Source organism: Phaenicophaeus curvirostris, chromosome 30 (genome assembly GCF_032191515.1).
Source record: "Phaenicophaeus curvirostris isolate KB17595 chromosome 30, BPBGC_Pcur_1.0, whole genome shotgun sequence".
Lineage (NCBI taxonomy): Eukaryota > Metazoa > Chordata > Aves > Cuculiformes > Cuculidae > Phaenicophaeus > Phaenicophaeus curvirostris.
Window position 1 is genome coordinate 4,698,712 of NC_091421.1, and position 11,931 is coordinate 4,710,642.

The following is an 11,931-nucleotide window of genomic DNA, read 5'->3' on the forward strand; positions in this document are numbered from 1 at the left end:
TGTTTTATTAGGGAGAAATTTAAATTCACAGAAGTACTACAGCTCTTTCCAAGGAAACTTGAACCAGAAGTGACACTCGGTGCAGGATGGAGCTGGGGTAATGCCATGTGCAGGCACAGAGCTGACCTGAAATCATGAGACTTCCCAGTGAATCCGCATCCAGGGCTCAGTTTTCTTTATCAGGAGAAAAGATGCACCCTGGGACTACAAGGAAGGAGAATCACAGAATCATAGAATCATAGAATCACCAAGTTGGAAAGGACCCACTGGGTCATCGAGTCCAACCATTCCCATCAATCACTAACCCATGTCCCTCAGCACCTCGTCCACCCGGCCCTTAAACCCCTCCAGGGAAGGGGACTCAACCCCCTCCCTGGGCAGCCTCTGCCACTGCCCAGTGCCCCTTTCTGTGAAAAACTTTTTCCTGATGTCCAGCCTGACCCTCCCCTGGTGGAGCTTGAGGCCATTCCCTCTCGTCCTGTCCCCTGTCCCTTGGGAGAAGAGCCCAGCTCCCTCCTCTCCACAACCTCCTCTCAGGGAGTTGCGGAGAGCAATGAGGTCTCCCCTCAGCCTCCTCTTCTCCAGGCTAAACAACCCCAGATACTACAATACTGCTGTGATAACCTTCAGTGTTGAAAAAGCTGGATTTCCACACAGAGCTCAGTGGAGGTCACAGACCCAGCAGACCCACAAAGGGGTTAAAGTTCAGAGAACATTTGCAAGGCAGTTTGGACAAGGCAAAAGCCAACCAGGTCCTGGGCTGTGTCCAAAGCCATGGACCAGCAGGGAGGGAGGGGATTCTCCCATTCCACTCCGGTCTCATGAGACCTCACCTGGAGCCCAGTGTCCAATTCTGGAGTCCTCAGTACAGGAAGGACATGGAACCATTGGAGCAAATCCAGAGGAGTTCACAGAGATGATTCGATGGCCGGAGAACCTTTAATATGAGGACAGGCTGAGAGAGTTGGGGTTGATCAGCCTTGATGAGAAGGCTGTGGGGAGGTCTTAGAGCAGCTTCCAGTGCTGAAAGGGGCTCCAGGAAAGTTGGAGAGGGGCTCTTGATCTGGGAGGCAGGGAGAAGATGAGGGGAAAGGTTTTCACCTGAAAGAGAGGAAATTGAGATGAGAACTTAGGATGAAATGTTTTGCTGTGAGGGTGGGGAGGCCCTGGCCCAGGTTGCCCAGAGACTTGGAGGCTGCCCCATCCCTGGAGGAGTTCAAGACCAGGTTGGATGGGGCTTGGAGCCCCTGATCCAGTGGGAGGTGTCCCTGCCCTTGGCAGGAGCGGGACTGGATGGGCTTTGAGGTCCCTTCCATCCCAAACCATCATGATTCCATGATATTTAGCTTTCTTTGGGTACCACTGCCTAAGCACCAGCGTGGCATTTGGAATAGGAGGTATCAGCTAAGACCCACCTAAGGTCAGAGGCTCTTTCAAGGTAAAACAAAGCTACAGGTGGATATGGGACCTCTCTGCTCTGGCAACAACAGCAATAATGAAGATGAAGTTATTCCAAACCCCTGGACCGCATGGGTGTCTCTGTGCTAGCACAGAAAACAATTATCTAGAGAAAGCAGGTCACACCTACACTTCAAAGTCATCTAGTAGTTATAGCTGACTGGCCTCCAGATACCGCTGGGAACAGGCTCAAAGGACGGCAACACCCAGCACGGGGCAACACCTATGGGAAAGCTTCTGAGGAGTTCATCCTAATTCATCCCTTCGGGAAATGAGATTCATGGACACTCGGCTCCTGCTCAGGAGTCTTGGAGATCCCCATCCCCACAGCACAGGGATGCTGAGTTGTGTGGTCCCTCGTGGAGCAAGCTCAGAGCGACCAGCAGGATGTCGTTAACTTGGGATGAAATAGTAAATTGCAGTCAAAATGAGTAGAGTTTGAATTTAGGTTAGCAGCCCAAATTTAAACCAAAGGCTTTAATTTAAGCAATTAACATAAATTGCAGCCTTGACTTTACCGATAATTAAACTGAGATTAGGCCGCACAGGTGGACCAACCCAAGTTCATAAGACACGCTCTTTTTTTACAAATATGTGTATTTTTTTACAAATGAAACACATAGAGGCACTTCTAAAAACTGCAGCCTTGTCTGAGGAAGGGCATCCATCATCAGATAAAACTTCTGAGACAGATGCTGGAGAGGAGTCATGGTGCAGAGAGATGGAGAGGAGATGCTGAAAAGCTGTTGGAGGTATCCTCTTGGTATATAGAAAATGGCTCAGTGTCTTACGAGAAGTGTTGGAGTTGCTTTTATTGCCCTGGTAGTGTCAGAACTCACTTTTCTAATCTCAAAGGAGAGTTATTACCTTGATATCAGCATGATGCCAAAAGCAAACTAAGCCAAGACTTTACTCCCAGGGTTACAGCGTGGTGTAAAGGGATCTCCGGACTCTCAGTCTGGGACTTGCACCCCCTCTTCTCAGCCTGGTAGGAAGAAATGAGGAGAGACAGGGAAGAAAAAGGCTTTGGAGCCCCCTCAGCCCCACAGACAGCCCCTGCCACGTCGGGAGGGCTCTCACCCAGTGGGACCTGCCCAAACACAGCTCCCTTTGACCAAGAGGAAAAACTACGGAGAAGCTTGAGTGAGCTCAAGCATTGTCCTGTGGTGGAGGAGAGAAAGTCCATATCAGAGCAAGCTATCTGTATCAGAGAAGCAAATTAATTACATGCCTGGAGCTGCAAGGTGCAGGGGAGACTCTCTCCCAGGAGCTACCTGGAAACCCCGTGTTTCACCAACAGAACAGGGTGGGGGCCCCCCATGCCATCACCCCATACCCCAAAACCTGTAGCTACAGCTCCTTGTGCTCACAGCTCTGCCTTTTGTAATTACCTCTCAAATTCCTTCCAGATGAGTGACAACCGCATCACCTCCACCCTAGTGCCAGCGTGAAATGGAAAGAAATTAATTTCTTTTTACTTGGTTGGAGGAGTTGTATTATTACTAACAATGGACTCCAACGCAGTTGGCATATTCTTCAGCCAAAAAAAGACAAATTTCATATGTAAAAGGAGCCTGAGGGGGAAAAGGAAAGTACTGACGCATCACGCTGTTAGTAACCAAGGGTGGGTTTCAGCCTGGTTAGCTCTGCACACCTTGAGTCAGCCACCTGGTCTACTCACAAAGGGTTGATGAAGGTGGAAAGCCACCTCTCCATCCATCTACCTCAGGCTGAGAGAATCAAAGCCCTCTTAGGATGGGGATTTGACCCTCTGGTACAGTGGAAGATGTCCCTGTTATGGCAGGTGTGGGGTTTGGAACTGGATGGGCTCCTTCCAAACCATTCTATGATTCTATTATCAACTGGTTTTTGGTGCTGATCTCCACCGACTGCACGACAGAAAAGCTTTCACAATGTCACGGTTACGTGAGATGGAGACCACCTAGGAGTGCAAGTCCGAAAGGAGCCACCGGTATTTAAGAAGGCTGCCAATTTGCGTTTTTCCTTCAAAGATCTTGCTGCCTGGACTTGCATCTATACGAAACAAGCATGCTATGTGGAGGGGGAAATCAATCTCATGCATTCGAGTCATGACATCTGTCAATCAGTGAGCAAAACTTGAAGGCTGATCAATAATCCACAGCCTTTGGGATGCAGACCTGTTGGTCACAGCCCATTTACTTCCAGCTCAAATGTGCAGTGTCAGACCAAATGACACGGCCCTGCTGGGTAAAAATTGCAGGACTAAGCCCTTCCTTACAATAAAAGCTCAGTCTTATAATAAACACTAAAATAAACTAACAATTGCTGTTCACAAACCCAATTGCAAGCAAGCAGCTGAAGAAACAACAGGGGCAAAGAGTATTTCTGGGTACTTCCTTCACCTTGCAAGGCAGGTGTCAGCTCCCCCCTCCACCAGGGTGATTCCTCAATATGACGTTATCCCTGTACTGCAGCCAACAGGCAACATGAGAAGAAGCTCTTGGTGGGGGGGGATGCGTTTGTAAGTTCACCCTCTTATATAAATAAATTACGGATGAATCATGTTTTCCCGAACAACCCAAAACACAATGAGCCCCCGAAACCTTTGCTGACCTCAAAATGATTAGGAATTCATATTTTTCTCTCCGACTTGGTACTCGGAGTGCATGCCACGCTAAATACAAAGCCAAGGGCTGCATTGGTACCTGCGGCAGAGAAAGGGAATCTCCAGGGTGTCCTACTGTGTTCAGATTGCAGTGGATCTGGGCAGAGGGAAGCCTGGGGAGCATTTTCCTAGTGGATTCCAGCAGGCAGGATCACGCTTTTAGATGTGCAGGGCTAAAAGAGCGGCTTAAATCGTTGGGAAACAATGTCGTGTTTATAAACTGTGAGTTGGGAACAGCCCTGGAGCATTCCATTTCCAAAGAGCCAGTGGATTCAAAGCAGTTCTCATTCCCACAATCTTTCCTCCTTTTTTCTTCTTTCTGTTTCGGTTTGTTTATTTGCTTCCATTCTGCTCAAATACTAAAGTTCAGCTCTTCAAAGCCAAGGTACCAGCATGTCTATTTGTGATAGAACTCAATGGCTGCGGTCCAAATCTACAGAAGAACAAAAGACCTGGTCAAAACATCTCATTTTCATCCCTGTATTTTTTTTCTGTGACAGAAGAAGTCGGGAGAAGAGGGATTTTCAGAGGAGATCAGCTCAAGGAGCTGAGCCTTTCTAGGGATGGAAGAAAAATCATTTCTGCAGGTCTGTTGTGGCGGCATAGATGGGACCACAGAGGAGATACCATGAATAATCAGGACAGAACAATTTCCTCGGGGTTGCTATAAAACCCTGCTCTGCCCAACACGGAACCCTTTCCTAAAATACAAAGGGCTGTAACTTTTTCCAGACCCAGCTCTGGAAGAGAGAAGAGGTGAAAGCAATCCTGAGGGATGAAGTTTTCAAATGAGAGAGGTGTTGAGTGACAGGCGTTCTGAATGGTGTTTTCCTCCCTGTGCCCAGGGTGACTCATTGCAACTTTCAAACGCTTTGATATGGCCAAGAGTCTGTCTGTCTACAAAGACGGCACAAGGCGACAGTTATTCCCAAACAATACCACTGTTGCTCAGAACCTGGCCGTATTATTTCAGAAGGGCGTGTTTGTGGAGTGAGTTCATTCTCCAGAATGCTGTTGGACATGCCAAGCTTAATTAATCAGAGAGATGATCCACCTCATCAAACCCATCCCAGTCTCATAAATGCATAAAAGGGCTCTCCTGAGCCCGTGGAGAGCACAGGTTCATCTTTCTCCTTTCCCTCCTACTCCTTGCTCCAGGCCAGCACCTTTGCTCCTTTATTTCTGCTGTAGCATCCATCCCAATCCAAAAGCCAGCAATGTCTCGCCAGTCCACCGTGAGGATTCAGAGGGGAAGAAGTGGCTTCAGCGCTGCTTCAGCCATCGTCCCAAACACCTGCCGCACCAGCTTCAGCTCTCGCTCCGTCACCCGCGTCGGAAGCTGCAACGCTGGCAGCGGCTTCGCTAGGGTTGGTGGTGGCTTTGGAAGCAAAAGCCTCTACAATGTTGGTGGATGCAAGAGGATCTCTGTGGCTGGAAGGGGTGGCAGCTTCTATGGATCTGCAGGTTTCGGTGGTGGTGCTGGTAGCGTGTACGGAGGCAGCTTTGGCATGCCGGCTAACCTCGGCTATGGGTTCCCAGCTGGGGGCATCCACGAAGTCTCCATCAACCAGAACCTGTTGAAACCTCTCAACTTGGAGATCGACCCCAGCATCCAACGGATCCGAAAGGAGGAGAAGGAACAAATCAAAACCCTCAACAACAAATTTGCCTCCTTCATTGACAAGGTGAGACATGAGCTTCTCTAACTCTCTTGTCCTGATTTTCTTGATGAAGACTCTTTTCTTAGCTGCTTTCTGAGCACATAAGCTGATCAAGAAGGAATAGAAGTAAGGAATGAAACTGGAAGATGCCCCTGGAAACACCAGGGAATGGTACCTGCTGCATAGTGGTTGCTATGAATTAACCATCTGGTACTTGAGGTCCTCCACATTTGCTGCTTGACATCTCATAAGCAGTGGAGAAAAAAAGCTCTAGAAGATAATCCAGTCCTTCTAGAGAAGTTGGGCTCGCTCCATTGAGCATTATAGGGGTTCCAATAACAGGTTTTTAGGTGGCTACAGTGAGATGCGAGCAACCCATTGACCAAGAAAGGAGTCACATGAATTGGCACGGGGGAGAAGTAAAATTCTTATTGCTTGAATCCCCTTAAAGGCATTCAAAGCTGCCACTGCAGCAGTGTCAGCACATCTGGACTGTTAGTTCAAAGTAACAACATCTGATCCAACACTGTCTGCCCTCTCTGTTGCCTTATTAACTATATCAGGTGCACAACAGCATCTCCTTGATTTCTGCTCTAGTTGAGCAGGTCCTCTTTGGTTTCAAGGAAAATCCTTGTTATTTTGAAACTTTTGTGGGATGGGGGAACTCTCCTGAGGGGAAGGAGAAATGCACTTTGCTATGGTTTTCTTAATAAAAGTGCAAACCCTGGTTTGCTCAATAAAAGTTCAAACCCTGCTGTGCTCCTTACCTGATTTTGCAAGCATCATTCACACAGAATGCATGCATCTTGTCTTGATTTAGTGACAAGGAAGCGTGGAGCAAGAAGTCATTCCAGAGTTTCTTTGTAATACTGAGCAAGGTCCTGCATTTAAATAGCAAATTCTTTCTTCTGCCAGATGAGAATCTGGCTATGAAAACCTGCTGGAAAGAGTATTTCACCACCCCAGCTGGTACCGAGATTCCACATCTGCAGGGAAAGTGCTCCATAATCTCTGCTCTTTCGAAACACCTTCAGGATATTTCTGCTTGCAGGTCCGATTCCTTGAGCAACAAAACAAAGTACTGGAAACCAAATGGAGCCTGCTGCAGGAGCAGGGGATGAAAACAGTCAGGAACAACTTGGAGCCGCTTTTTGAGACCTACATCAACAACCTCAGGATGCAGCTGAACAGCTTGCTGAGCGACAAAGGGAGGCTGGAGGGAGAGCTCGTTAACACGCAGTACCTGGTTGAGGACTTCAAGAAGAAGTAAGTCTATTGAGCTAGAGATCTCCTTACCTAGGTAGGTGTAGGTTCTCTTCATTTGATGCCCTTAAGCCAACTGGGGGATCCAGGAGAGCCCAGGATGTAGGAATTCCTGACAGTGAAGGCTGTGACATAGTCTCAAGACAAACGGTAACGGGGTAGCAGATCCAAATACACAAACGTCAAGGGAATAATTTAGAATATGATCAAAGACTTATTAACTAAATTACCTACTGAGAAAAACAATTACATGGCAGGTCTGTGAGTTTCAGGACAGCATGCTTAATTTGCTTACAACAGGCACAAGGATTATGAGTAATGACTAGAAATAGGAAAATAAAGAATAGAATCATTAGATTTTTTTTTATGTACTTGTTTTAACTAGTTTAGCCTAGGAACATGCTCGTGATCTCTTGTTCTGATGCTCCGAAGGAGAAAAGAACATTGTATGCAAAGTGCTCGTAAGGAATTTCATTCCAGCAAACTAAAATCACCTCCGTCTGCTACTTGCCTAAACAAATGCTCCTTCTGCCTCTCTCCATTAGGTATGAAGATGAAATCAACAGGCGTACAGTTGCAGAGAATGAATTTGTGACCCTCAAGAAGGTGAGAGTAAATTACAGAATAGCACCTGATGGTTCCTTGTAGAGCTCTACCCACCTGCTCATTCACAAATCCATCCATTCATATCCCAAAAGCTCTTTTGCCTGGACTTTCATTGCAGAGATATGCATGTGCCTGACCTGCTAATAGGAGTTTAAAGCATGTTACCTAAATCTCTCATCCTCCAGGATGTAGATGCTTCCTACATGAACAAGGTGGAACTCCAAGCCAGGGCAGATGCGTTGACTGAAGAAATTAATTTCCTGAGAGCCCTCTACGAAGCAGTGAGTACAACCACCTCCCAAGACAACTCAGCTCTTCGTTAAGAGCTTCCCTCCCTCCTTTCCTCAGAAAGCCTGTAATTTCTTCCCCCAGGAGATGCTAAATCCTTCACCTCTTTAGTGTTATACCAGCTGCCTTAGCTGTTTAGATAACAATCTGGAGCCTCTCCCAGCTCTGCACATTCATCTGCAAGGATGAAAAGGCATCTCCCAAGTGAATTAACTCACCTAATCCCCTGTGCACTTTGCAGGAGCTGTCTCAGATGCAAACCCAGATCTCCGACACCTCTGTCGTTCTCACCATGGACAACAACCGAAACCTGGACTTGGACAGCATCATCTCAGAGGTCAAAGCACAGTATGAGGACATCGCCAACAGAAGCCGGGCTGAAGCAGAGTCCTGGTACCAAACCAAGGTGAAGAAACTGGGGGTTTCCATGCTGTTATCTCCATGTCTTGCCTTGAACAGATAAAGACTAGCTTTTCCAAGAAAACCTGCTCAAATACTGCGCCTTGCAGAGCAGCGCTCCGGCTGCTAGTCTGGGTTCAACAAGGGACCTAGGCTTTGAGGCACCTATGTTGCTTCAGAAATGATGGATTTTCCCTTGGCTGATTGTTCTTCTCTCCATCACAGTACGAAGAGCTGCAGGCTACGGCGGGCAGGCACGGGGATGATCTCCGTAACACCAAGCAGGAGATCTCTGAGCTCAACCGCCACGTCCAGCGGCTGCGCTCTGAAATCGACAGTGTGAAGAAACAGGTAAAAAGCAGCAAACCCCACACTTTTAACCAATTTCCCTCCCTGAATTGCAAGGAAGAAGAAGGAAAAAGGGGCAGCCTAGGACAATTCTGCTCAGCTTCAGGCTTTTTGTCTCAAAACCTGAACTGTTGCTGGTTGAGCTGATGGGGCTGGAATAAGACCTAGTAATTTTGGAGTAGAAAAAGAACAAGTCTTAGTCTTGTATGGGGGATTCACCTGGGGATTTCTCCTCCGCAGTGTGCAAATCTGAAAGCGGCCATCGCAGATGCCGAGGAACGTGGGGAGCTGGCCCTCAAAGATGCCAAAGCCAAACTGGCTGAGCTGGAAGATGCTTTACAACAGGCCAAGGCAGACCTTGCCCGGCAGCTCCGTGAGTACCAGGAGCTCATGAACGTCAAGCTGGCCCTGGACATTGAGATTGCAACCTACAGGAAGCTGCTGGAGGGCGAGGAGTGCAGGTAGGTGGGAAACACAAACTGTCTAATCCTGATGATGGAGAAGCAGAGAAGTGCAGCACTGGAGGTGCTCAGCATTATAGAAATGCTAAACAGGGCATTAGGGGGTAGGGAACATTGTCCTGGCTGATGGAAATAACATTGTTGGAAGCATCCCTGAACCACACCAAGTTTTTAGTTTTCTCCCCAAAGGTCTCTAGGAAATGTACCCTAATTTCCCCCCTCCATGATCAACAGACTTCTCATCCTCTTACTTTGTTCTGTCCCCTAACAGGCTGGCTGGAGATGGAGTCCCAGTGAATATCTGTAAGTCTCTAACATAGATGAGGTTACCTGATTGAAGTGTTAGTGCATCTCTGCCCCAAGAACCCAATGCTCAGAGACACTTAACACCTTCTCCTTCTTGCAGCCGTGACCAGAACAACTGTGGGAACGGGATACGGAGGGAGCAACCTCAACATGGCAGGGGGAATCTGCAACATGGGCAACAGCTTCAGCTGCGGAAGTGGTCCCGGGGTCAGCAGCACCACCCTGGGTGGCAGCAGCTCCAGCGTGAAGTTCGTCTCGACCTCCTCCACCAGAAGAAGTTACAGAAGCTAAAAGTTTCCCTTTAGACACCATCACTTGCCAGAAAACACTTTAACACTTGTCCTTTCCTGAAGTATAGTTAGGGTCAATAGAATGAGGGCCACCCAAACCTTATGTCTTGTCGCAGAAGAGCCTCACTTTAGGAACTCTTTCTCAGCTGTGTTGTCTAGCACGCATCGTGTAGGGCTCTGCTATTGAACACGAGTCCAATTGCTTTAAATTTGCAACTTGCTTGTTAAAGCTCAGTATTTCTTGGCCAGATTTTGTATATAAAATGTGTCCCATGACTGTTTGTCTCTCTTCACTTTCTGGTGTTTGTCTAATAAAAGTGCACATGTAATTTATTCTATTGTGTGGACCTTTTAATTAAAGACGTGGAGCAGCAAATGCAAATACAGATAACAAGCCCTTTCCCTGGGGCCCTGCCCAGTTCAAGGTGCAGACATTTGCTTCTCATTCACTTTTCCTGAATGTCTCCATCAGCAGCCAAAACACCCAAGCAGAGCGCAGCACCAAAGACTTTGCTGATGGTTTCAATGTTCTCCCCACTGTGCAAGTCAAACACCTGGGAGCTAAACACGGGACACGCCAAGGCAGGAGTCGGGCACGAGGGAAAATGTGCAAGATTCACTTACTATGCAGCTTTCAGCCATATAACATCCAACAGCCTGGCTCCCAGGGGTTCCAAAGGGCAGTGCCAAGTGAGTGATGTACCCGCATAAACTTATAACAATAGGGAACTAATTAGTAGGGGAGTCAAAGCAACCACCCAACCCGTTCAAGGATATCAGTCCATCTCAAAACCCCATTTACTGAGAGATGTCTCACCTCAGCGTTGATGCCAGCAGCGCAAACACCTGCCTGAGCGAGTTGAAAAAAACCTCCTTTCTGTCCAAAACACAGTTTTAGGTGTTAATCTTGGGCCTTGATGCTGATGTTCCCTCTCCTTTGACTATAGGTGAAGGATCTGGTTCATATGCATTCACACGCTGCATTGAATGAGATGGTGGAGTCTCCACCCCTGGAGGTGTTCAAAAAGCATGTAGATGTGGTACTTGACGTAGTTTAGGAGGCACAATGGTGTTGGGCTGAGTGTTGGTTGGGACGATCTTAGAGGTCTTTCTCAACCTTAATGATTCTGTGATTCTATGTCACTCACCCAATAGCAATAAAAAATATCCCAGAATGGGATACCTATTGCAAAGTGAAAGTCTTCAAGACCCAATATTTCTTCACTTTGCTAGAATACACTGGAGACAAGATCTTGTTTGGAGAAGGTGGAGAAAACCCAGAGTAGGTGTAGAAATTTTAGATGTGGTTCTGACTAATGGGGTGAAATTAATTGAGAAGTAAAAGCAGAGCATCACTCAGCTGAAAGCTACGGAGTGACAGATCTCACTGCTGGAAGATCAGCTGAACCTCCCATACAAGAATAGACTGAGAGAGTTGGGGTTGTTCAGCCTAGAGAAGAGAAGACTCCAGGAAGAGCCTAAAGCAGCTTCCAGTATGGAAAGGGGCTCCAGGAAAGGTGAGGGTCTCCTGATCAGGGAGTGCAGGAACAGGATGAGGGGAAGGGGGTTTGAGCTGCAAGAGGGGAGACTGAGGAGAGATCTTAGGAAGAAATGTTTTGCTCTGAGGGTGGGGAAGCCCTGGCCCAGGTTGCCAAGAGCAGTGGTGGCTGCTTCAACCATGGAGGTGTTCAAGGACAGGTTGGATGGGGCTTGGAGCAACCGGATCAAGGGGGTTGGAACTGGCTGGGCTTTGAGGTCCCATCCAAACCAAAACATTCTATGATTCAAGAAAAAGAAAGTCACAACCCTCCCACCCCCTGTATTTCAATAAGTTCTAGGAAGGGGTAGAAAAGGACTCTTAGGAAAATACTCGAGAAGATGAGCAAATAGAGGGGAGCTGGCAATGCCTGGATGACAGACTGTATTCAGATTTTCCTTCAAGACCGGTAGTTTCCTGTCATTTTCTAGGACAATCTTTAACTCTGCATGTTCTTCTCTGTATCCCTCCAGAAATCTCCTTCCCAGAGCCTTGCAGGTTGGATTCTGGGTCTGCTGTGCCTCTCCACCCCAGGCTCCACCACCTCTCCCTGCTGATTACTCACAGTGTCTTCCCAGAAAGGAGTATTAGCCACACTCTGAACAGCAATTTGAGTGGTGTAAAGTAATAGTGCTCCTCATCGCTGCCCAAACGCACTCTCCAGATG

At 47.6% G+C, this 11,931-nt stretch overlaps 1 protein-coding gene across 1 annotated transcript; it reads left to right on the forward strand.

Moving 5' to 3' along the window:
- Window positions 1-5,206: 5,206 nt before the first annotated feature.
- Window positions 5,207-10,060, forward strand: LOC138732405 (keratin, type II cytoskeletal 6A-like). The gene is made up of 9 exons (XM_069879014.1): window positions 5,207-5,790; window positions 6,818-7,032; window positions 7,575-7,635; window positions 7,821-7,916; window positions 8,165-8,329; window positions 8,548-8,673; window positions 8,911-9,131; window positions 9,403-9,434; window positions 9,538-10,060. Exons 1-9 carry the CDS (start codon window positions 5,323-5,325, stop codon window positions 9,726-9,728), a joined length of 1,575 nt encoding a protein of 524 aa, XP_069735115.1. The 5' UTR covers window positions 5,207-5,322; the 3' UTR covers window positions 9,729-10,060.
- Window positions 10,061-11,931: the final 1,871 nt, after the last annotated feature.

Coding starts and splice junctions, on each gene's coding strand:
- LOC138732405 (XM_069879014.1), top strand. CDS start 5,323: ATGTCTCGCCAGTCCACCGTGAGGATTCAGAGGGGAAGAAGTGGCTTC. Junction 5,791..6,817: donor TTGCCTCCTTCATTGACAAG/GTGAGACATGAG, acceptor TTCTGCTTGCAG/GTCCGATTCCTTGAGCAACA. Junction 7,033..7,574: donor GTTGAGGACTTCAAGAAGAA/GTAAGTCTATTG, acceptor TCTCTCCATTAG/GTATGAAGATGAAATCAACA.